Genomic DNA, 26,979 nt, shown 5'->3' with positions numbered 1-26,979 from the left:
ATGAAGTAATTAAAATAAGCACCACCTTAACCAGCTGCAATATTAGAGTGATGAACACATTAATGCATCAATAAATATAATCTGCATTCTGAATAATGACTACTTATACTTCTGTATTTTTACTTAAGTAAAATAAATTTTGCTAGTTATACTTCTACTCCACTACATCTCAAAGAGAAATACTGTACTTTATACTCCACTACATTTATTTAACAGCTTTAATTACAAGTTTTCTATACTAATATTTTAAATACACAGATCAACTTAATTTCAACTTAAACACAAGATATTGTGCATTGTTATAGATTAAATAAAGTATGTCATATTAACTCAACAGCACATGCACCACTACTTATTACTTATTTTATTACATTGTATTAATATACTGTATTATCATCATCAATGTATTATCATGTATTATCATCGGTAAACCCACTTGGTACTTCACACTTATTTTATTTTATACTTATACCCACCTGGTACTTAATTTATTTTCTGACCTGTTTTTATAGTTTTTATAGTGTATTGTATTATATTTTTTGCTAGTACTTTCTCCTGTGTGCACTGACGTAAAGGCGAGCTGCTGTAACAAAGAGTTTCCCTTCGGGGATCAATAAAGTATTTCTGATTCTGATTCAGATATAGTCAAAATTAGCTCCACCTCGACCACCTAAACAACATTAAAATGCTACTTGCACATTAAAGCATTGTAAAATATTACAACACTCAGAATGGTCATTTTTTCCAGCTTAATGAGTACTTTTGCTTTAGATATTCTAATTATATTTTGCTGATAAGACTTCTGTACTTTCACTTTAGTACAATTTTACTTGTAACAGAGTATTTCTACACTGTGGTATTGCTACTTCTTCCACCACTACTCCTGTCTTTACCTATAGTTTTTTTTGTGTGTGTTTTATACTGCAAAATATACACCTTTTTATTATAGCCACACCGGATGTGAGGAAACACTTTACTGCCAGTTACGTCAGATTTCAGAGGTGACGTGATGACGCGATGACGTCGCTAGCTTAATGCTGCTCCCCGCAGAGCAGCAGCGGCGGAGGATGGAGCCGAGCAAATGAATGAGACGCGGGCTGAATGACAGAGAGGATGAACCGGCCGACGGAGCATCATATTTTGACATGATTTGAATCCCGGTTAAACGCTCAGGCTAAATTACAAGTGAGACAGGAAATCAAAGTTTAGCAGTGACTGCACATACGTTATTAGCCTATATAAATATTGTGGTTTAACAAAGCTGCTGTAGTCTTGGAGGAGGAGGAGGATGTTGAAGCCTGGAGCGTGCACCAAGTGTTTTCTGTCTTTTCTCCAAAAACAGCGGAGATGAAGCTCTCTCTTGAAAGAAGATGTCCACCATCACCAAGCGGCGTTGAAGGTCTTAACTTGCGGCAGTAAAACACTTGGTTGAAGGAGTTTAATGGCACAGCGGACGGCGAGAAAGAGCCAGCGACTCAAACTGGGATTTATGAACAGTCGGTTTATTGAGATTGAGGGTTTGAATTTTAAGGTAATTTTCGGCTGAGGATAAATATCTGTACAGGTGGCAGTTTGTCTACCGTTGGTCATATTTCACACACACCAGCAGCAGCGGAGTAATCACAGCAAGCTAGCAACGGATGGATAAAGCTAGCTTATTTAGAGACGTTATTTTACCGGTTAGACAACATTTTTGTTTGTCTCTTTCGACATTTTTCACTTTGTATTTAAAAAGGCAACTTCACAAGCTTAATTAGGTTAGAAATCGCACTGCCTTTCCTGTCAGTCTCGCCCCGAGTTCAGCGCGATAATCCTCGTTTGTGTTTTTAACTGTTTTTTATTTTTATTTAAGCTAGCTAACGGTAGCAACTAACTAGCGTCAGTGCTGCTGTCAGTTCTCGTTCATCATGCATGCACCGACACGTTTGCTTGGATGAAACCAACACCCCACCAAAATGAACCCAAGGGCATTACAACAACAACAACACCACCACCGCGAAGCCATGTCGGACTGAAAACAGCACCGTGGCTCCGCCGGCCGTGAAGTCACAACAACCAGAGCGGCTTTAGTTGGGGAGAGAGAGAGCGGCTCAAAAGCTGAAGCTAGCCTCCAAGCCTGTTCACACCGCCCTCAAGAGACCACAGAGAGGAGGATCATTTTCGACTCAACTCAAGCCACCAAATCCAGCAAAAATGGGGTATGTAACTAGCTAACTTGCAGTAGATGTTGCCAAATGACAAGCTACAGTTCTCCCTCTGCATGTCCAGGGTATGACTGACTTTTTATTTGTGGATTTGAGGAGCCCCTTCAGCAGATTTCAGCAGGGTACCAAAGTCTCAGCTGCCAGTCTGGCAAACACTGCTAGCTAGCCACCCATGGCTAACTGCATGAAGTATACTCCTGAAGTCATCTCTTGTCACCTTGTCAAATACTAAAGCAAACGCTTGGCCCTAGCAAACTGCCCCAGAGATACAACACTAAATCATATACTGCTGATAGAAGTAGCTGTCCATCATTATATCCACTCACAGCCTCCATACACTGACATTTTAGATTACTGAAGCCAAAAGATTAGGCTGTAACGAAGAAGGCTACTGTGCAGGTCAAGTATCAGAGCTCACACAGCTGCATATTTTGGTATAATGTGATTTTTTTTAAAAAGGATGTTTGGGGAGTAAGATATGCTCATTATTGTTTTTGTTTTTTTCCTGTCCGTTCCATAAGAAAATAATAATTAATTTTGTGCTGCAAAATGGAAAGCAAACCTACTTAAATCCCCACCAGGCAATAATGATCTCTCCTGCACTTGGCTCATGTAAAGCATGTATCTGAACCTGCAGATGTATGGTGATTCTCCTGATCAAGAGCGACCTAGTTCTTACTCCAGATGAAAGCAGATGATGTAGCATGGGATTGGTTTGTTGTCATATTGTGGTTGGGGGGTGGGGTGGGGCGGGTGAACCGCTTACTACCTCTTGCAAAGCACATCCTCTGTAATTCTCAAGGCCAATGATTTATAGTCCAGTCAACAATCCAATTCCTCAGACACAGAAAGAGAGCGTGTCCTGTGTGTGCACTTACCTCTTAATTAGCAAGTCAGACTTAGCTGTAACAAGCACTGGAGCTTCTGTTCTTGTATAATATATGGTTGTAAACGAGCTGTCCTCCTGAAACTTGGCACTTCTGAATAAAACAGTGTCCAGGCAATATTTTCTACTTTACTGGTCAGGCCTGTTGGTCAAAGTTGCCACCAGCATGTTTTCTCTGGAAACAGACACATATTTTGGTAGCACGGCGACTGACTTATGTCACATGATTTTAGGTATGACAAAGTAGGAGATATTAGTGAGCGCATTACATGCAATAGTAAGATAACACATCCCTTTTTGACAAGTCTTATATTGACACCTGTTATGACAAGACCACATAAGGCGACAGATCCTTTCTACCAATTAATTTTAGCTCTGGATAATTTACTTTGCTGACATTCTATCGATCAAATGACTAATAGATTAACAGAGGAAATAAAATGTAGACTAATCGATAATGAAATAATCGTGATTTCAAACGTGACACACAGTTCACACGTTCTCAGCCGACGTTGCATGATTTTGTAGCGTTGTGCCAACTCAGTTGAGATTCGCAGCTCCATGTTTGTCTTTTCCTAACTTCTTATCGTTTCTCTTTCGCTTCCCTTATTGGTCGTATTATATTTTCCATGGAGGTCAAGGAGAAGTGATTAGAAAAGGGAAAGGACATACTGTCACCTTTTTTATTTTATTTTTATTTTTTTTTACTTTATTATTACACCCAATGTAAAGGCAGTGAAAAAGACGCAGGGCTTCAGCTGTCAGTGCATCACTGTATCTTGAGAAACTGTAAGAAAAACGACAGAAAATCTTGAACCTAAACACACACACACACACACTCTTTTCTATCTGCTGCTGAAAGCGCTGAGCCCGGTGAATGGCATATGGGTGTTTTTTTTTGTTTTTTTTTTAACTGGAGGTTGTGCCTTGCCAAGCCCCTGCTGCCTCCCTCTGCGAGTGGGTTAACCGACGGGCACGCTGGGATCGGATTGGGCGAGGGAGCATGTGGGAAGGAGAGGGTTAGTTAGAGTTTGGAGGATGTTCACAGCTCATGACCAGCCCTGAGTCACGTGGCTGTTGCCATGACGATGCAGCAGCTAAGTTAGTAATGCAGGGTTATTTTTCCTGTCAAGCGAGCACAGACTGCAACCGTACGTGCTGTGACACAGTGCAGTTTTCTCTTGTTTTAGTCAGATTTTTTTTTTTTTTTTTTCCTGGTATATTCCTTCATGTACAGTATAAGTGATGACTGATGGTAATGAATTAATATGGCTTTTAATTGTGTGAAGAGTACTTTATAGGAAGGCACTGAATTGAGAATAAAATTAAATATGTATTAGAGCTGCAACGATCAGTCCATTAATCAGTTAGTCGACAAGTAATTAGCCACTGTTTTGATAATCGACTAATCGTTTTGAGTCTATTTTCAAGCATAACTGCCAAAAATTGGATAGTTCCTGGTTCTCAAATGTGAGAATTTGCTGCTTTTCTTGGTCTTACATTATAATAAATTGAATATTATTTGGTTTTGGACTGTTGTTTGGACAAAAGTTTTCTAATCTTTTATAGACCAACTGAGATTAATCTATAACAAAAATAATCATAAATTGCAATATGTACTGGAAGGAAAAAAATAGAATATTTGTTAACAGGAACAACTTCGAATTAAGGTTAGAACAACAACAATTCGGGGTTATAAAAGATGATGATAAATTGTTTGACATTACATCGCACACTAGGAGCCTTTATACTAAAATCACAGTCAATTCCAGTCTAGAGAATTTACATTTTATAATAAAACTGTCATTTTAGTTTATTAACAGCAGGGTAGAGCCACTAAACTGTCTGTTTGCGCTTTATTATAGTGGAAAGGTTTCTCAAATGCCCAAAACAGTTTTGCAAAAAGGTTCCTTTTAAATAATTTACCTCTGATCACATATCTAAATAAATATTCAAAAATAAATTAATATATTCAATTCCAAGATACTATATGTTATTGCTTTAAAATTACACTTCACACTTTGACCACAGTATGATTAGAGCTGATCCGATGAATCAATTAATCCATTAGTCGACTGACAGAAGATTAATCTATAACGATTTAAGTAATTTTTAAAGCAAAATTTGAATGTGAATATTTGCTATGGTATTAAACTAAATATTGTTGGACTCTTGCACAGATAAAAACTATTTCAATATGTCAATTTGGAAACTGTGATGGGCATTTTTACTTTTTCTGACATAAGGACCAAACGATTAATCAGTTAATTGAAAAAATAAAGACGAATCGATAATGAAAATAATCGTTAGTTGCAGCCCTAATTTTCAGAGCTTCATAATTCCAAGGTGACATTTTGCTCAGTGGCAAAAGATGCTTTAGAATTAGGACTAAAACATCTTCTCAAATGTGAGGATTTACTGCTTTTCTCTGTTTTATATCATTATAAATTGAATATCTTTGGGTGTTGGACATTTGAAGATGTCACCTTGAGCTCTGGGAAATTGCAGTGGGCATTTTTCACTTTTTTATTTTCTGATGTTTAATAGACCAAACGATTTTTATCGATAAAACAGGAAAATAATGAAAAGGAAAACTTAAGGGTCCAGTGTGTAGGATTTAGTGGCATCTAGTGGTGAAATTGCAGCTTGCAACCATTTGAATACCGCTCGCCTCACCCTCCCCTTCCAAGCGGGTCGGAGAAACTACGGTGGCCAAGAAACTCGCAAAAAACACGAGCGGCCCTCTCTAGAGCTAGTGTTTGGTTTGTCCGTTCCGGGCTACTGTAGAAACATGGCAGTGCAACATGGCAGTGCAACATGGCGGCCTCTGTGGAAGGTGACCCACTCCATCTCCCCGTAGATAAAAACGGCTCATTCTAAGGTAACGAAAACACAACGATTCTTATTTTTAGGTGATTATACACCAATGAAAACATACTTATAAATATTATATTATATCATATACTTATAAATATTATATTTACATGCCAATAGCTCCTCCTAAATGTTACACACTGGACCTTTTTAAGGCAGAGGGCAAACTGCATCATAAATTAGGATAATATGACTGTGGCAAGTAATGATTTCCAAACCCCTGAATCCAAGTTGGTCTGAGGATAAATGTGGCATGCATCAACAAGACCCAATGTTCTGCGTGACTGCTCTGCAACAGCAGCATGTCCTGATAACAAACACACTGTACGTAGTTAGAAGATAATCTGAACACAGACAGTGCATGTCTTTGTTTTTCCAGTATGCAAACACTGGTGTGTGTCTTCTGCTGTCTGTAAGTGGAGAACTGCTGATTTGATAACATCTGCGGTCAGATTCCTCTGTCAAAGCACTTGTCATTGAGACTTGAATGCCACAGTACGTTTCATTGTGAAAAGGGATTATAGGCTAACAATCGCCACACACTCTCATAGAGACACACACACCACAGGGCCAGATTTTGATCTAGGCCACGCTGTCAGACTAATGACACCCTGAAATATAGAATGACTCGCTAAAATGTGGTCACTTCAACCCCCTTAAAAACGATGGGTAGTTGAGACTTTGACACTGTGTTGAGCAGATGTGAAGTATGTTTCCAACAGTCAAATTAAAGTAGTAACTTAATCTAGTCAAGCCTCTGAACCCGATTCGTTTTCTCCATTTGAAACGATACTAAAGCAGCATTTTGTCTTTACTAAAGCATGAAAGAATACAATCTATTTCCAAATTAGATTGTTTAGTTCACAAGTTCATTTTCACTTGGCTGAATTCACTTTCTTATTTCTCCCTTTTTAGTTTTAACACCGGTCTTTTTTGTTCCTCGTAAAATCAGTTCACAAATATATGCAAATACTTGGTTTGAATTAAAGTTGTATTAACCCACCAAACTTACCAATCAACTAAGCCATTAGCTGATAAAACTGTTTTCTACAGACATGTGAAATATCATTCGCTCGTCAAATAATTTATTTGTTTTTTGAATAGATTTCAATCTGACAGGAGCCAATAGTTGAGTTTTTATTTCTGTCTTGCCAAACATCTGGCCCATCCCACATGGGATTATAAAACTATTTTACAAAACATACATCTTCCGGGAATACATATAGAAAAAAAGAGCAAAAGAAAGAAAAGTTTACCGCATTATAAAGTACTTCTATATTCTTATTTCAAATAACATATTTGAAATAACAAAGAACTGCTACATACCTACAGTTTATCCAGATAAAGAGCTATTTTTTCTCCAAGTTACTAGCTAATCTAAATGTTTCATATGTGAACAGCCATCTTGATCTTTGTGCATCATCCATATTTACAAAATCAATATTATGTTTTTATCTTACTAAATAAAGTGTTGTGCAGTTCCCAGTAAAAAGGGCAATAGAAAACAAAAAAAAAAAAGCCTGTATGTGCCGCTCTGCAAACAGCTGGGCACCAAAATGAGATATTTTGCGTTTTTACGCTTCCTGTTTCCTGGAAGACAGCCGGATACTTAAGTCTTTAAATGAATATGAAACATAAGCTACTTCATCACCTAATGATTAAAAAAACTCTTTAATCTTTAACTCAGCTAAAATGTGTCCGATAAATGCAGTAGTTATGAACCAGTTTCTGGATATTTTTATTTTTATTTTCCAATGCTGTTCGCTAAACTCCTCCCCTGAACAGCAATTGTCCAATCATAGCTTAGCAACCGTAACTAGGCACAGCTGTCAATCTTTGTTTCTCCCATGAGCGGTGCACATGTAGTAAAAGTGATACTTGCTATCCAAACAGTGTTATCCTTTCCAAAACCAAATAACACAACAGCAAAAGTGTAAAGAATAAATTAAACATTGCGTTTATCTGCTGTAACATAAGCATGTCAGCTAACTAGTTTACTACCTACAGTAGCAACCTAACCCAGCATTACTTAAAAAGGCCAAGGAGCACATCATTAGCTAACTACATTTTGTGGGGTTCGTGAAAGCACATCCACTGTGTAGTATTTCCTCGCTGTGTGGGAGCTGGTCCTGGAAGCGGTCAGAGTTTAGGGTAACGTAAGCAGCTCTGTGCTGCTCTTTATTGGATTTGGGGAAGTTTACATTCCAGCAACCTGAGCCAAACTCGTTATCAAAGACAGCGTTGCATTTGCCAAACACACCGGTGAGAGAAAAGCCTTTTCCCTTGTAACGTTAAAACTGAAAACTAAAACAATTAGTACAAATCTAACCTCTGTCTTTGTTGTCCAAGTGTGTAAGATAAGCAGCCAAAGAGGGTTATGTATCTTAGAGTTTTCCTTATCATAATTTACTACTATAATACTAAGACTAACTAGCTCTACACTGCAATACAAGAACAATGCTGTTTCTTTATTTCTCTGTCTTCTACATGGCTCAGCTGGTGAGGATGCTGACTTTTTGCCTGGGACATGCAGCTTTAACCTCAGTGTTTGTAGCCATCAAGTGAATATTTAAGAGCTTTGTTTTAAAATGAGTCAACTGGAAACATTAAAAAGGCAGCCAGAGACCGCGTTTAAAACCAACTCATGGCGCTAATGTTAGCTTAATTAGTTAGCTTAATTAGCTAGCTAGCTACAGCTGATAAAATCTGATAGTGGTTTTCATTATAGCCTGCAAAGGCAGTCACAGACTAGAAATGAGATGCAAATTACTCTGAATTTCTATAGTAGATCTGCCACTGTTATCATTGTAAGCTTGACAGGCATAGCAACAGTAATTAAGGGGGCGGGGCTTAGCGAATGGTCAATTTAGGAGCCAACCTCCCAAACCCTGCTGGTTTTACATAACAGCTTGTCGCGAACATGTCCTGATAGATAATAGGGAAGAGTTGCTGTAAGCAAATCATGTCAGAGGAAGTCAAATGTCTTCATGATGATCAGTGACTCACACGAAACCTCCACACCAAAGACAAATGTAGTTAGTGCACTGCAGGGACGGAAATAAGTACAGATTAAATAGAGAAAAGTCAAAATTTTGAAGTATATAAAATAAAAAAATAAGAGTAGAAATAAAAATAGAACAATTACACTTAGCAGTACACATACACACAGTAACCACTTAAACTAATAGTGCAGTAACGTGACAGTTATACTTAGTGTCTTGTCTTAATATAGAAATATGATGTAGTACATTATGTAATGAAACAGTAAAAGTAATATAGTACAGTATAATATAGTATGGGCTATAATATAAGGTTGAAATGTAATAATATAGTATAACATAATATATAGTGTATATAGCAATATAGCACAGAATATAAAATATAATATATAGTTTCATATATAATAATATACAATATATGCAAATCAGTCCAACGGAGAGTAGTGCTAGTGTCCGAAGTGTGCCAGACACCTCATCTCCTTTCTTGGTATCAGTTTACTCACCACTGTACTGTATACATAAGTACACTGCATATTTAACATACATATACACATGCAGTATATTCTCGCCACCTCCACTGTTGAGCTGCCAGCCTGTTTGAGCTGGTGTGAATCCCGTGTACACACCCTCATATGAGATTAACACCATCTCTCTGATTAACTGTGTCTATCTTTAAGTAACATCTGCCGAGTCGCCACTCTGCTGACTTAATTAACACACTGAGACGTGACGAGAGAGGAACAATCGCTGTGTCCCAGAGGAGACCTGGGACACTCAGCTCCCAGCCAGTCTACTTTCCCTGGAAGACTGGCAGACATCTTACATTAAATGAGCCCAGTGTCAAGATAAAGAGCCTGTTGCTACTAATGTCGATGAGAAAGGCCTTCTGTTTTTTTTTTTTTTATTCAACCAAATACAACCAGAAGATTACATGACTAGCTACACAGAGATTTAAGAGCCAAAATAAAATATTTTTGTCTTACTTTAGTGGCTTATAGATGTAAATGTAGCATGACTGAAGCTCCCGATTTAAGGATCAAGAGCATCGGCCCTCTTGTTTTTGTCCGGTTGTCCAGAGTGACAATTATCCATGATGCAATGCAGCAGAAATGTGATTTTGCTTTGTATTTTGGATACCCATTTTACATTTTGGTACCGGTTTCAGATATGGTAACCAAAACATTTATAGACGTCACTTTCTGCGTGGCTGTAGGGATGGCACCACTTTGGTCCAGACTGAAGTATCTCAACATTCATTGGTTGGGTTTGCATGAAATTTCATGGCATTACATGGTCCACAGAGGATGACTCATACTGCCTTTGGTGATCCTCTGACTTTTCCTCTAGCGCCACCATGAGTTTGACATTTGTGGCTTTGAGTGAAATGTCTTGACAACTATTGGATGGCGTGTCATGACATTCAGGATGAAGTATAAATAATAACTTTGGTGATCCTCGTGGCATCATCAGGTCAAATTTAAATTTGTCCAATACTTTGGTTTATGACCAAATACCTTCAAAACTAATGTCACTCCCATCAGCCTTAGCTGTACTTTGTGTTTAGTGCTAATTAGCTTATGTTAGCATGGCAGATATTAGCACCGAAATTGTTATTCTCCTTGTTGACTGCTATCGGCAAATAGGACGACATTCACGATGGCCGATGTTTGTCTGTTGTGTCGCGTCAATTTTGCTCTGGCTAAATTTTGTATTTGTTGTATAGCAGCTAAAAAGGCTTTTGAAGCAGTTATTTTTCAAAAAAATAATTTTTTTCATGTGAAAGAAAGTTATATTAAAGGTTGTTTCATAAATTTGTATGATTTGAATTTATGCTCATTCAAAGATAGTGTAATGAAGGGCTTAATGACTTTTTAAAACAGTTCAGTTATTTTTTTTTATAATGAAGATTTCTTTGTTTCCCTGGCACAAAAGGGGGAATAAATAACAAAAACAAAATAAACAGCAACAAAAAACCAAAACATCTGTATCGGCAATAGGCCAAATTGTTATTTTTAACATCGGCCCAGAATTTCACAATCGGTGCCTCTCTAATTATAATGCTAACATGCTAAACTAAGATGTTGAACATGGTAAACATTATACCCACTTTTTCCTTTTTTTTTTTTTTTTTTTTTTTTTTTTTTAGGCCTTTTCACAAAAGACATTTTGACATGTCACAGAAGGAAAAGCACAGGTGTAATTAATAAAATTCATGATGGCTGAATTCCATTTAGCTTTTAATGTGTGTTTACATGTGCATGATCTTTGTTACTGGTTAGTGCAGTTAGGTTTTGTTCTTTGTTTCCAATTAATTTTAAAATTGATATTCATACAGGATTTTCCTGCTCATTTAAATATTGAAATGTTCAACACTTTTAAATTAAGACACTGAAAAAATGTGTTCTGTTTTGGGGGGTTTTCAGCTTTCAAAGTTCAGCTTTTTATGAGAAAGTTGCAGCATAGTCTGTGTATATTCTCGTTTTTAAGGTAGTAAAACATTGTGCATTTTCATTGTAAACTTGATAATTATACCAAAAATTCCATATCTTCCTTTACACTTTTTACAATCTGTCCTTCTTTTGAGCATGAAGATGACTTTTCTCGTCATCAGTCCCATGCTTTGATATTTTAAAAGGAAAATTACATATTGGGACATTTCCAAACAGAGTCTGTACATCTCCAGTCAAACAGTCTGCTTTTAGTTTCTTGTGGGTTCCCATGAGCGCTCAGACCAGTTATAGCTTGTTTTGCTTTTAATCCAAGACTCTGGGAGCTTTAAATCCATAGCAATGTCTGGAAGCCGTCCAGAGCCCGCTGATCTCTGTATGTTGGCACAGGTGCTTCCAGGTCACCTTTTGGCATCGTTGCCTCTACGTCAGTGTTCGCCCTGCTGCTCAGCTCTGGCCTTCACACACTCACACATGCGAGGCCTTAAATATAAATAGAAATCGCTTTTTTTTTTTTTTTAGCCAAATCATTTGAGCATGTCACTTTGAGCACAGTACCGATCTGAACCCACATGATCTTGTCAATCGACCTTTTTTTTTTTTTTTTTTAATGACTCTAACCTCTGCTTTGTCATGCGAGTTGCTCTGCACCAGCATTGAAGAGAGGCATGTAGAGCCTTCGCTTTAACTTGTGTCAACCTTTTTACACCTCTGCCTCCGACATACCGGGTCTGTCTATCATCATCTCTGAAACAGTGCAGTTGCTGTGCTCATAGGGCGATGATGGTTGTCCATGTCTGCGTGGGCTCTGCTGCATTGTTCAGCTCTGGTATTTTAAAAGTAGAAGCAAATTAGCATATTTGCCCTTTCCTTTTCCTGCTTGATTTTTATCTTCACCGCCCACACACACACACACACACACACACACACACACACACACGAGGCATTAGGTTTCAAGAAAGACGCTCTCTGGGTTTCATTCCTCTCCTGCATCCAGATTATATTCTGCATTTCTTATTCAGTATTTATTTCCCTTTACTGTTCTTTTCTGTTTTCCCCATTACCAGTGTTACTTCCTGGTATGTATTAGATGCAGCAGTGTTCCTTTCTTTTTTTTAACACACATTTTTATTGCGTTTCATTTTGTTTAGTGATGTGCGGATGATACCGAAGCTTGTTTCACTCCCGTGAAGCTCACTGTTTCAATACATTGTGCTGGAGCTTGTGTTAAATGAAGAATACCACGTGACTGATGACGTCTGAAGCTTCAAACGTCGCTGGTGCTTCAGAACGAGCTTCTTTCAGTTTGGCAGTTCTGAAGATTTTGCAGTTAAACTGCGATACGTACGTAAGTGGGATTAAAAAGACATGTACGCTATAGAAAGACAATATTAAGAGAACATTTCCACCTGATATCAATTAATAATGTCCATAAACGTAAAAGGCAAATTTAATGAATATCATTCTACAATCGCATCACATTGTGACTCATATGAAATGTTACATTAATATTAAACATTAAGTTAAAACGCACGAGCCCACAGTGGACACTGGGACTAAACTACTAAGGTACATTAAAATTTTGTGTTAACAATATTTTATATTTTATGTCTAGGCTTTTTGGACAATGCTTTTATTGATTACTTTATGATTACATGTTGCACAATAACAGCTATATTTAATGCAGCCCTTCTGAACAAAAAGTATTACAGATTTAAGAATAACATGGAGGCTTCTTGGACTTTTTTCTTGCACACACGAGACTAAAACTATAAGTCAGCAAAGTGTTGTAGGGCTACCAAAAGTTCCACAAATCACGAGATGTCACTGTCCAAGCTGAGTTTGAAATCCCGAAGCGTCAAAGCTTTTTCCGGCACATGAGGCTTCATCCGCCCATCACTAATTTTGTTATTACAGAAGAAACACAAAAATTTGTGTCGGTAACGTATTCAACATACTGATACAACCTGAAATATCTCTTTATACAAAGGTTTTAGTTGTGTCTTTGTGAGGGGTTTTAAAGTAGACCACTTTTCCCATTAAACTCAGATTTTTGAATCCTTGGAACATGAGAGAGTCTTTCTATATCGTATATCTCTTCAGTAATGTCGAGCCACTGCCTTAGAGTAGGCGCGGTCCTCTATGCACCTTGTGATTGCCTTCTTGGTCGCCGCTAACAGCACTTATCAACCTCACGTTGTATATTTTCCTGTGTCAAGTTAACTAAACGTACCAAACATGTCTTCATTAATTCTAACAACCCTATCACCAATATCACTTTCAACTCTACCCATACGTCATCCCAGTACATTTGCATCTTTACATTTTAAAACATATTTTACAGATTTCTTTTTCTATTTTAAATGTAATGATTCTTGACTTTTGCAGTAGTTTTCTCTTATTAGATTAACTGTTATGCACCACAATACCAAGGCGAAAACCTACTTAGCAATAAACCTGATTCTGATACTGAGTTTCTTACACTCCCAAAATACATGAGAAGTGTTCTAGCAGAGTAAATATCATTTAGGCCGCCTATTATTTCGTCAAGCTTCCATTAGGCGTTATTTTGAACATAAATCATTTTTTAATGACTCTGCCTTCATCACCCGCTGACTGCAAAGGTTCATTAACTCCAAGTAATGAAGTGATCATGGCATTATGGTTTATTTGTGTTTTGGAACATTGCAGAAAGTCTACATTATGAAGCAAATTTTAATATTCACGCAGTTATTTGATTTTGCAACAGGGAGTCTTTATTTCAATATTTTATTTACCCAACCAAATCTTTATATATTTTTTTTTTTTGCAGATACAAAGAGAATTTAATGTTTATCTTCTGCCCTTGTGTGCCACTTTACAACACTGCATGTGAAGATGGAGACTGTGTGCACTTGTATGTGTACATTTGTACACAAAGTACCTTGTGGGTGTTTTTTTGTTGTTGTTGTTTTCCTTATCCAGTCACTTGTAGTGCAGCAACACTGCTGTTTAATTATGGATGTGCTGGGATCTGGGAAGCTGTTTCTCTCACCTTCCACTGATTCATCACGTTCCTCAGTGCTTCCACTTCCTTTCCTTGGCAGGACAGTGTTAGATATTTGATGTGGAGCCTTATTCACACATCTGCTTTTGTATCCCTTAGCCATGCTAGCAGCGTGGCTTTAGAAATGGCAATGTCGGCTGGTCCACCACTTTGGTCCCCACAACACAATTTTGTACAGACGTTCGTATTCCCCTCAGGATGAATCCTACTGATTTATGTGTTAAGCTTGTGCAGACATTCATGGTTCCCAGACGATGAATCCTAATGACTTTGTTGATTCCCTGACATCACCGTGAGGTTGACATTTTTTGTTTTTAGTGAAAAGTCTCAACAACTATTGGATAGATTGCCATGAAATCTGGTACAGACATTCATGTCCCACTCAGGATGAATTCTAGTTTAACGCCGTCATCAGGTTTAAAATTTTGTACTTTGTTTTACCTTCAAAACTAGTAACATTCCCATCACCGTCAGCTGTACTTTGTGTTTAGTGCTCATAAGCTTATTTTGTATGACAGAGACAAGCTACAACTGATATGATTGCACTTCATTGATCTTTACCTTAATGAACTTTGAACTTCAATCCAACTTCAATACACTTGAATATTTCTAGCCATGCTAGCGGCGTGGCTCTAGGGATGGCATGATCCACAGAGGATGAACCGTAATGACTTTGGTGATCCCCTGACTTTTACTCTAGTGCCAGCATGAGGTTCACATTTGTGGTTTTAGTGAAATGTCTCGACAACTGTTGGAGCATACAGACATTCATGGTCCCCAGAGGACGAAGCCTACTGACTTTTGTGCTCCTCTAGTGCCAGTAGCAGGTCAAAGTTTTCACGTATTCAGTGAAATATCTCAACATCTACTAGATGGAAATTTGGCACAAACATTCATGTCTCCCCCCCGAGGATGAATTGTAATAATTTTAGTGATTCCCTAATTTTTTATCTAGCAAATGTTAGCATGCTAACACGCTAAACAAAGATAGTGAACATTGTAAATATTATACCTGCTAAACATCAGCATGTTAACATTGCCTAAGTACAGACTCAGAGTTAGCATGTTAGCATGGCTGTAGACTCTTAGTCTTGTTTTTTTGTCTTTTTGGTATCAATCTATGTCTCCTTGATGTGGCTGCAGTGGTGACTAAAGCTAAAGTGTTTGACACACACACACAAACTGTAGTTGTATGTTGTTTTATCTATTTTGGTGTAACAGGAGGCTGTTTTTCCTCCTCACAGGCCGATGTTCAGTTACACACCGCATATTATAGCTTAGCCTCAGAGTTGAGGCCTTTAACCAGATACTGATTGTTCCATCTCTTTCTTTCTTTCTCTGCGCAGAGAGCAGCCCATCTTCAGTACACGGGCCCACGTCTTCCAGATCGACCCAAGCACCAAGAAGAATTGGGTTCCCACCAGTAAACATGCTGTCACAGTCTCCTACTTCTTCGACAATACCAGGAATGTATATCGAATCATCAGTCTGGATGGATCTAAGGTGTGTGTGCTGTATAGAGCGTTCAGGTCTGAAGCACCAGGGACGTCTCAGTCCAACTTAACTTTTCAGGGACAGAACAAACATTCGTTTTTGTGGTCAGTTCTTCAAAAGTCAGAGGCATATCTTAACCAATGTGAATTTAGGATTGTAAAATGTCAAACTAGGATTATCAACCCCCAAAATAATAACTTCCTTTAACTTCTCCTGTGGGGATGAATAAAGTTTTATCTCTAAATCATTAAAAACATTTTATTTTGTCAGAATATCTCACCTCTGCTCTCAGCTTGTTTGCCTCGGCCTGGCCTCTCTGTGCTGAAGCAGTGAAGGGGCGGTCGGGCCTGTCATATCTATGTGGCAGTGATTATTTTAGTCTTGAGAGAGGTGCAGGGGTGGAGTTAGCATGGTTATGTAAGAGCCTCTCTGGGTGACTGCTTGCTGTTGTTGAACCAGCAAGTTTTGCTGGAAATAGCAGAGATTGGGCGGGCTGGTGCTGGAGGACATTATTATCCAAACTATAAGTCGGAGAAAAAGAAAACAGAGACAGATGTCGCACAATGACAAATCTGTCTGGTTGTGTTTCTTTCCAAATTCCAGAAGTGAGAAAAATGTTTTTTGAAATGTGTTTTTGAAATAAAAATGCCCCCTTAAAACAAAACAAAATCTGCATGTGAATCCCCGTCATCGGTTGCATATAAGCTGTGTTCAGTTCAGCCAAAGACTGATTGTTGTCCTTGTTTTACTAGAATATTTTTTTCCAAAGAAGTAAAAGGTATTCAGTCATTTCAAGACAAAAAAGCAAGAGTTTCCTCAAGAGTGGATGAGAAGTCCTAGAGGTGCTCAGAAACATGGGAAGCTTGAACATCTACAGTTTCGTGGCAAATACGCAAAGTAAATCTGCTGATGAGAACTGTGTGGTTCGGTCAAAAGCTTCAGAAGTGGACCTTCAGATAAGATCATTTTATTTTTTATTTTTTATCAAATGCTGTTTCCAAGGTCAAAAATAAACTGAATATTAAAGGGCATCTTAACAGTAAATTTGGCATTTTTCTCATAACCATCTGTGCCTGCCTCCCTCCCAGCGAGTCCTCCCACACTGATCAATAACATTACAGTCAGGTGGACTCACTTCAGAACTCCTCATTGACTGCTTCCTGTTTACCAAACAGTGGGAAAACAAACCCACGTCTATATAAGACACACTCGCGCACACACTCACATCCACCGGGTCCCAGTAGATATCAGGCATCCGGCTGCTCTCTCCAGCTGCCGTCCCCACTTACAGCTGTAACTGCTTCCTGTATCAATGAGGATTTAACAAACTATATATTTTCACCTTTTGAATGTTGTCGCGTGGCCCATTAATGTGTGTTTTGTCCTCCACAGGCCATTATCAACAGCACCATTACCCCCAACATGACATTCACCAAGACATCACAGAAGTTTGGCCAGTGGGCCGACAGCCGAGCGAACACTGTCTACGGCCTCGGCTTCTCGTCTGAGAGCAACCTGGCCAAGGTGAGAACACACTCGGACCCACAAGAGACTGATTTTGATAGAAGTGTGTAGTCTCTCTCAAAAACATGAAGTTGTTGTTGTAGTTTCCATCCATGTATTTACCTGCTCCTGTTGTTTTTTTAGTTTGCAGATAAGTTTGCGGAGTTCAAGGAGGCGGCACGGTTAGCCAAAGAGAAGTCTCAGGAGAAGATGGAGCTCACCAGCACGCCCTCTCAGGTAACGAACACTATCACCACCTTTCAATCCGTGCATTGTACACTTGGATCTCTCTTAAGTGAGCGTAACCACATAGACGAGTTTCCGGAGGCTGGAAAACTTATAGCCATTATATATCGGCATTCTCAGTATTTAGAAATACAGCTACTTGCTGGAAACGAGTAAAATTACTTTTTAGGGGTAAATTAGTATGTGGCACTTATCCTCACATTTCCAGTTTCCATGATAGACATCTGTCGGCTCTAGCTAGCTAACATGACTAATGTAACTCTAGTCAGAAATGGCACCTAGAAGTGATAATGCTAACCGAGACTACACAACGTTAGCTCTACAGGGAGTGGAAATTACCTTAAAGGTAAGGTTAAAAGCACAGACACAGGTAACGTTAGCAAAAAAATTTAACATTGCTATGTGAAATTCCTGCTGTCTTTGGCTGGTGCACGAGTTAAAAGCATAGAAGCCTCCTCTCATACATGTTAACATTAGCATAGAAAAGTAACGCATTAAAGCATCGAAGCCCATTCTGGATGTTATAGTAGTAACATCAGTATGTATGAACTGCTGTTTACCATCAAAATATACCAGACACTGGATATAGAGATGTAGAACCAGATGTCTTATGTTAATGCAGAAACTATGTCAACACAGGATCACGAAGAGACACGTTGTAAGCTGTCTTACCTGTTTCTTCCTCACCAGTTTCTGCGCAAAACTATCGACCGCGTTATTAAAATCCAGGGCTCTGACCAGATCGCTAGATGCTAATAGCTAATTCTGCACTCTGAGCTAACAGGGTGGTTTCCTTCTTGAGATTTTCCACCCGTTACTTTCTGTGCAGTTTAAGGCACAAAACCTGTTCAACTTGATCTCCTCATATACTGTCAGTTCTGGTTTAATATGTTTTGCAGTGGAATATGTTTTCCATTCAGAATCAGTTTTAATTCAATGCTAATATGTTATTAAGAAGCCCCATGCGACACCAAAGCCAACCTGTATGAATCAATGCTCATTAGAAATTGATGAGAAATGTATGTAATCATGTACGACACCAAGTTACAATCCTTGATGTAATTAGTTGTTTTATGTTTCACTCAGCATTATGCTCGCATTATTAAACACTGAGCTAACACCTTGTGGCTTGTTTTACCGCCTCTGCTCTCCCTAATGATTCCTCCTCAGGGTGGCGCTGTAAAAAGGAATGTTTTGTCAGTCAACACACCTGTTAAAAAGAAGGTAAAAAGAAACGGAAAGAATCACATTCATGACTCCGATGGCCCTTTTTCCCAGTCTTACCCCAGTTAATGATACAAAGTCCTCTCCCCTCGGCATTCTTGTAAAAAACAGTGTGAGCACAATGATGTATTTGACAGATTTTTGCAAATCAATAAAGCCCAGACATTGTTGTCATTGTTTGTTTTGGTATGATGCGCAAGTCTTTGTTTTTCGGGAGAACCCTGTCTATCATCGTAATGTCAGAGTAACAACCAGAGGAACCCCGTCTCTGTGTGTTTCCCACATAAACCTCCCACAGACGACCCTCCAGTTCTCCTTTCATGCTCTCAAAAAGTGACAGTCAGCTGTAATTAGGGATGTTTGAGCAGCTGCCAGTCACAAATGACAACGATCATACGGAGATAAATTAAAAAGGGGACACGGCGTCTTCAGAAAAATGGAGTCACGGTTCTGAAATCCTGCAGTGGGCAAAAATAAAGTGTTTCTTTAAAGATGCACTGTAAAGTTTACCCTGCAGCTCGGGCACAAAAACAGTCTTTAAAGAAATGAATATATTGACTGAGAAAACATCCTGTCATTTGAAGTTAATTTAGTTCAGAGTAATGATCAAAAAGCTCATAATTCAGAGCATCCCGAACTACATTTACTTTTTGAGAGCATTGAAATCATCAACACCTTATCGCACCTTATTGATTTGTTTTGTCTCATAATCTGAATTTAAAGGAATAGTTCAGCCTTTTAGGAAATGTGCTTGTTCACCTTCTTGCTGGGAGTAAGATGAGAAGATTGATACCACTCTATCTGTACGTTAAATATGAAGCTACAGCCGCTTAGCTTAGCATAAAGACTGAAAACAGGGAAACAGCTAGCCTAACTACCAGCACCTCTAAAGCTCAATAATTAACACGTATTAATTAGTGACCTTTATATAACAAACACATACGATGTTAATTAGTGAATTGTAGAGATGCTGGTAGGTGGATTTTGTTACCTTTTGGAGAGAGCCAGCCCAGCTGTTTCCCCCTGTTTCCACTCTTTATGCTAAGCTAAGCTAACCCTGTCCTGGCTCTAGCTTCATATTTAGCGTACAAACATGAGTGGTATCAATCTTCTCATCTAACTCTCGGCATGAAAGTGAATAAACGTTTTTTTCCCAAAAATGTTGTTCTTTTTTAACAAAAAACATTTTTTTTTTTCTGTTTCACCGACGTGTCCGAGCAGGAGTCAGCCCCAGGTGATCTGCAGTCACCTTTGACCTCAGAGAGCATCAACGGTACAGACGATGAGAGAGTCACACCAGACACACCTCAGCACACCGAAGCCAGAGCAGAGCCTTCCCAGAATGCACTGGCCTTCTCACACAGGTAAACCAGAGCCAGGTAAACCTGAGGTCAGAGCGGCGACATACTCGAATATCTTATAACACAGAAACAGAGAAGAAAAGTGTCAAATGTTGTTATTTGACACTTTTGACGAGAGCTACTTGTCCGTTAGCGACTCTCGGGAGTGCTGATTTAAAACGAAATCGGCACAGAGCGCTGTAGCTCATGTCGGTTCATTCATTCATTATTAATCTGGTCCCCCCCGGCCGCTGGACAGCATTAAAGCATTACATTAAAACACTACGCATGCTTCCTATTAATTATAAAGCACTAAAAGAGTGGAGATAGTTTTGTGCATCACATAGTCTGATCACACTCCCCCTTTAGGGCTTATTTAAAAAAAAGTTATAACCATGAATAAATGAAAGTTTTCTGAAAGGCTTTTCACAAAACCTATTTAACAAATAACCATAAATGTCAAGTTTCACATCAAATGTTAAGGGACTAAGAGGAAAATTAACAATTTTGATAATCTATTACTTGTTACGTAATTTATCAAGCAAACATGAGTGGTTTCTTTTTTTATATATATAGATATCATTGTAAATTCAATATCTTTGGGTTTTATTGGACAAATGAAGACATTTGAAGATGTCAGTTATAGACTAAACGATTAATCACAAAAATAATCATCAGATGAGTTGATAATTGAAATAAATGATAATTGCAGCCGGGCAGACACTGTACAGATTAAGCCTGATTTAAGCCCTGAATTGGCCCCCGAATAAATTTAGATTCAGGCTGAATTTATTGATTTATCACCTGAACGATCTGCCCTCGTGGAAATTTTTGGTCGGCTGTCTTGCAGTTTGAGTAGTTCTACGGTCCAATTTCCCAACATGGCTGCTGTCAGATCCATTTATAAACTGTAGTGAGCTTGTTTTAATGTAACTGTCACATTTCACTCGGAAAGCCTCACGCACCGTGAAGTAGAGCTGCGATCAGCTACAGTTACAGGAACAGGAATTGTTTTTCAGCCTCACGTGATGACGGTTTACTAAAACTGGTTTTTGCTGGTTCACTATTTATTTTTGTGTTTTAAATATATTTTAGCACTTTGGTCAAAATCTGTATTTTTTTTAAACGTGCTTATAAATTAATTTGACTTCTTCACTACATTTCAGTGGAAAATATTGTACTTTTTACTGCACTAGATTTATTTTAATTGATTAGTTGACTAGTTGCTTTGCTCCACCTCGACCAAACTACAACATTAAAGTACCGCTTACTTAATCATAAAACACTAACATGGGCCTTTCTGCTTAATGAGTACTTTAACTTTTAATACTTTAAGTGCACTTTGTTGCTGATACTTTTGTAGTTTTACATTTGTTTTGAATGCAGGACTTTTAAAGTTAATGATGTGAATCCGTCTTCCACCACGGTCAGTGTGTTTGGTGTGAGAGCAAGTATTCATTACAGTGAACTGCCTCAGGGGATTATGGGTAGACGACGACAGATCTGACACCTGAGAGGCAGCGGCTCCTTTTACTCGGAAAGCCTCACGCACCGTGAAGTAGAGCTACAGTTACAGGAACTGGAATTGTTTTTCAGCCTCACATGATGACGGTTTACTAAAACTGGTTTTTGCTGGTTCACTTATTGTTGGTCAACTTGTATTTACATGTGTTGTAAGTACAGCTGAGGTTAAGCCACAATAGATGAAGGATCGTGGTTCAGACCAAAAACTTTTCCACTACAGAAACTTTAAGTGAGAACGGACTTTTTTTAAAATACCTATTTTTTTTAATCCACTTTTTCCCCCCAACAGAACTTTTAGCAATTCTTAGTGATAGTTTACCGTCTGAACCGTGACTAATAAATTAACCAAGAAGGGATAAAAGGGGTCATATCATAATAAATAATAAAATTATAGTTTTTGTTTAAAAAAAACAAAAGGGGAAACAATTTCACACACATCTATACACATGCACAAATACACACTTATACGCCTAAACACGTGTACATATATTCTATTTACCAGTAAATCTTCATTATACATAAAGAAAACCCCTCCATCCTTTACAGCACATATTCTGGCCTTAACAACCACAGCAAAGGGGGAATACAGTATTTTGAGTATTATTCTGACAATTTACATTTACTAAGTACTGTACAAGTATGCCAAAACAGCTGTAGTTACTACATATGATATGCTTATATGATTTGATGCAGTACTAATGTGTCCAGTAGTATATAAAGTATCTAAAATTGGCTCCACATTGAAAAACAACATTAAAATGCTCTTACATGTATTCATTAGTGATAAAACAGATTATATTATATAATCTAACACTGTGAAAGGAGCCATTCTGCATAATACTATACTTTTACTATACTGTATTTTTACTTTTGATACTTTAAGTACATTTTGAATATAGCACGTTTACTTGTAATGGAGTCTCTTTAGACCATGGTATTTCTGCTTTTACTTAAGTAAAAGTATCTGATTACTTGTTCCACCACCGTCTCCTCCTCACATCCCAGTTCAACCAGCATCAATAAGCACTGGGAGGCGGAGCTGGCGGCACTTAAGGGGAACAACGCCAAGCTGACGGCAGCTCTGCTCGAGTCCACGGCCAACGTCAAACAGTGGAAACAACAGCTGGCGGCCTATCAGGAGGAAGCGGAGAGGCTACACAAACGGGTACCAACGCGCAAATAAAATGATCTGATTTTGTTGGAAGTTTATTTTATTTTATTTATTTTTTTTAACCACGTTGTGATGAAGTTTCCGTGTGTACAGACGTGAAGGTATGTGGTATTTGTGTTCCAGGTGACGGAGCTGGAGTGTGTGAGCGGCCAAACAACGGTGATCAAATCCCAAAAGACGGAACTCAACCAAACGATAGAAGAGCTGGAGTCGGCTTTGAAGGCCAAGGAGGAGGTACGAGGAGTTACGTTGGACATGTTTGTGTATCACACGTACGCGTCTCATTTGATCTTAATATTTACTCTTTCTGTAATTACTTCTAGGAGTTAGAGAGACTTAAAGCAGAGGTGGAGAGTGCCAATGAGTTCCAGTCTCAAAAAGACTCCCTTGCACTGAAACTACAGGTGAGTCCTGTTACTGTACACCTGCAGCTGATTAGGTACATGCTGCATTCACCTCATATTCCTCCAGTGGTGGAGGAAGTATTCACATCCTTTACTTAAGTAAAAGTACTAATACCACACTGTAAAAATACTCTGTTACATACTTTTAAGTAACATTTTAAATGTTTGTAAGTATAATCAGGAAAATGTACTTAAAGTATTAAAAGCTGAAAAATGTCCCCTGCGACTGTTACACTATTATATATTATCATTAGATTATTATTATTATTATTATTATTATTATTATTATTACTCGTGCATTAATGTAAAAGCAGGATTTTACTGTTGTAGTTGGTTGAGGTGGAGCTCATTTTTAACTATTTTGTATCAGACTTCAACTAATGATTCATTATGGATTAATCTGCTGATTATTTTCTCCACTAATCGATTATTTGGTTTGTAAAAGTCCTGAAAACAAACAGTCCAAACCCCAAACTTACGGACGCTGTCGTGCCCTGACATTTTGACAACAGCTAACTTAGCTGGTGCGCACACACCCCTTGGATCAGGGCGTGGGTTGCCAGGTTGCGGTAACGGTAGTGTGTGTGGACGTCAGACAAACATCCAAAACTTGGATCCGCGTATTGATAATAAAGTTTGAATTAACCGCGGGAGTTTCCCGGGAGAAACAACAAAACAGGAGGGCGCCGGGAGAAACTCTGTATTGTTGGCAGGTATGATTTTTAAAAAGGATTATCAAAATAGTTGCTAATTGACTAATCGTTTCAGCTCTACTTGTATAAACTGTTGGGTAGTTTAATCTATTAAAAAAAAACATTTTATAAGCTCTTCATATGTTTTGTGTGCAAAAATCTTAATTTGTAAAGTTACTAAAGCTGTCAGATAAATGTAGTGGAGTAGAAGGTGAAACGACGCAAGTAAAGTACCTCAGGATTGTACTTAAGTAAATGTGCTTAGTTACGTTCCACCACTGGATCCTACAGACTGTAAATATAAATATGCTGAGGGGGAAAAACTCAGACTCCATATATGGTGAATTCCTTAAATATCTCCCAGTTTGTGAAAAGAACTCAGATGTTTCCACAAACCGGTGCAAAATTGGCTTCAAAGCCACCATTTCCAGCAGTTAAGTTCAAATAAATATATAATATAATAAATATTATACTACAGTATATAATACTGTATATAATACTATAATACAGCTATTTAAAAAAGGAGCGGTGTATCCCGAGCAGTTTGTTGTATCTGGTTAAACTTGTTAAAATGACTTGATTTAGGCTACACATCCCTTTTTAGCTAGTGTGATTACAGGGCTACCAGAAGGGGCAACAACAAAATGATTTCACAGATATGTCGGCTGATATTCGCTTATTACACATATTAGCATGTGTGTCACCCAATAAGCGACAAGAAACTTCAGTACAGAAATGCTAAATGAAATAAATCTGGACGCGTGGAGTTAGAAAGACGTGAGCTCACCAGACCTCTGTGGCCGGCTCCCCGTCTCTGCTTGAGGCTAGCAGCTCCAGGCTACATTAGCTGCCACTAGCATAACACACCCGAATCTCTGACCGAACTGTCAGCTGTCGAGTTGCATTGTGGGTAATGTAGGCGCCTGGTTTTGACACAGATGAATGTGTTGAGGAAAAAAGACATCTCTGATTCTTCTGCATCGATTTTGATCTTTTTTTTTTTAAAACAAACTTTTTAAACTTCTAAAAAGAGGTGAAGTCTTTTAAGTGACCTGCCTTTGGCCTGTTTTACTTCATTTTAAGATGGTTCAAGAGTTTGAGAACCGCAGTTTAAAACTAGTTTGACGCACCACATTCTGACAGGCAAAGTGATTTTTGTCGTTTGTTTCAGGACACGGAGTCGAAGAACCAGACGTTGGAGGCCCAGCTGAGCGATCTGGAGCAGCGTCTGGAGAGCAGCCAGCAGGAGAAGGAAGCCTTTCGCAAGAGCCTGCGCTCCCTGCTGGAGCTGCTGGACAGCAAGATCTTCGAGCTGACCGAACTACGGGACACGCTGGCAAAGCTCATCGAGGCCAGCTAGAGAGACCAACACAAACGCCGCCGCTGCAGCCAGCGCTCGGAGAAGAAACCACCCGCACGTTGGCGCTCACATCGTCACCGACACGTCAAACAACTTGAATTCTCTTCTTTTGTTTCCGCCACATGTATACGATACGTGTAAAAGAGTATGTTTACACACGACTTTATGCATTAACGACACACACATTTTTGCTACGGTACACGTTTACAATCAAGCCAAGTTAAAGAGGCTTTGCTTGGACCATGCCTTCCCTCCGCTCCACGCTGGAATATTCTTGAGTCTCTGACAACACGTTTTAAAACTCTGAATGAATCTGTTTTGATTGTTTTTGTCTCTTGAATGTCCTTCCGTTTGAGGGGATGTTTTGTTTGTTTGTTTGTTTTTTGCTCTTTCAATCATAAAGAATTTAATTAGCGTCGCTTTGGTGCAATTTTGTGAGTCACCCGGAGTCGGTGATTCTTCCTCACGTCATCGTCAGCCAAATGAACACTGGGGAGTCAGACGAGGAGGACTCACTCTGACTTTTCCTACACTCCGAGATCAATTTAATTTTGTTATTTGAACTTTGACGGGTGACAAGGGGTCGAATGTCATGAAGAGAAAACTACAAATGTTCCTCCTGTGACTGTAATCCAGCGAGGGACTGCCAAACAAACGGCCGGTGGCGACTACGTCTTATATTCTTCTACAATATACGAGCAATACAAAAAGGGAGCAGCAGAGCGTAAAACACTTTCCACTCTCACTTTCAGGTAATTTTACTCTGCGATATGTTTAGACCAGAAGCGAGGCGGGATTTTATTCAACAGTCTTTCTTTCTACACACTTTTTTTAAAGAATACAACTCAAACAAATTCATAGTGCACTTGTAAAAATGGAGTTTGTGTGTATGAGTGTATCAGATGTTTTCTTTCCCTTTTGTTTCTGTTGCGACTTGAAGTGCAATGATTGAATCCTTTTTGTTAATTTATTACTAAAGTAACTGTTACTGAAGATGATGATTATGATGAAAGTTGTACAAAAGCAAAGATCTTTATTTACTATCTTGTTTTCACTTAATTAATCTTGTTTTTGTTTTTTATTGTCTGGTACGTGGGTGTCAAGGTAGTTTTTTGTTTTTGGAAAAACTGGCAATATTTTTTGAACTATTTATCAAAGGAAATGAAAATCTAGAGAATCCAGAGAATCTTTTTCTTTTGCCAAATAACATTTTTCCTGTACAGATTTGAATTTTTGCTAACGTTGCCTTTGGTACAGAGATGCATCAACGGTAGCTAACAAGCGGTACTTTTTCTTTTTGTGGGATTTACTATTGCCAAAAATTCAGCGACGTTAAGAGGAGTACAGTACGTACACCTGAAGAACACTACTTTAAGGGCTTGTTGTTGGTTTGGGTACATTTGGGAGACTTGAATGACTTTATCACGTTGAAAATGATTAATATTACAGCTTGAAAGGGAAAAAAAAAAAACATTTGAATAAGACTTTTAAATGTTGATTATACCACATGCTTAACGACACAAATTGTAATTTTGAGTTTATAGTAAAACAAAACCAAATGAAAA

The 26,979-nt window shown here is 38.4% G+C and overlaps 1 protein-coding gene across 2 annotated transcripts; it reads left to right on the top strand.

The window, feature by feature from the left end:
- The first annotated feature begins 1,000 nt into the window (after positions 1 to 1,000).
- LOC122865755 (homer protein homolog 1-like) lies at positions 1,001 to 26,979 on the top strand. Of its 2 annotated transcripts, XM_044174595.1 has the most exons (10): positions 1,001 to 1,185; positions 1,343 to 2,198; positions 15,803 to 15,959; positions 17,343 to 17,474; positions 17,598 to 17,690; positions 20,145 to 20,287; positions 22,793 to 22,952; positions 23,082 to 23,192; positions 23,282 to 23,362; positions 25,226 to 26,979. In XM_044174595.1, the coding sequence occupies exons 2-10, from the start codon at positions 2,194 to 2,196 to the stop codon at positions 25,412 to 25,414; spliced, it is 1,071 nt and encodes a 356-aa protein (XP_044030530.1). In that variant the 5' UTR covers positions 1,001 to 1,185; positions 1,343 to 2,193; the 3' UTR covers positions 25,415 to 26,979. The 2 variants fall into 2 exon arrangements, with proteins under 2 accessions (XP_044030530.1, XP_044030529.1); XM_044174594.1 differs by having other exon boundaries at positions 1,001 to 2,198.

This window comes from Siniperca chuatsi, linkage group LG18, assembly GCF_020085105.1.
Source record: "Siniperca chuatsi isolate FFG_IHB_CAS linkage group LG18, ASM2008510v1, whole genome shotgun sequence".
In the NCBI taxonomy this organism is placed as follows: Eukaryota; Metazoa; Chordata; class Actinopteri; order Centrarchiformes; family Sinipercidae; genus Siniperca; species Siniperca chuatsi.
The sequence above is the reverse complement of the archived record's forward strand: the minus strand, read 5'-3'. Positions and strand labels throughout refer to the sequence as shown.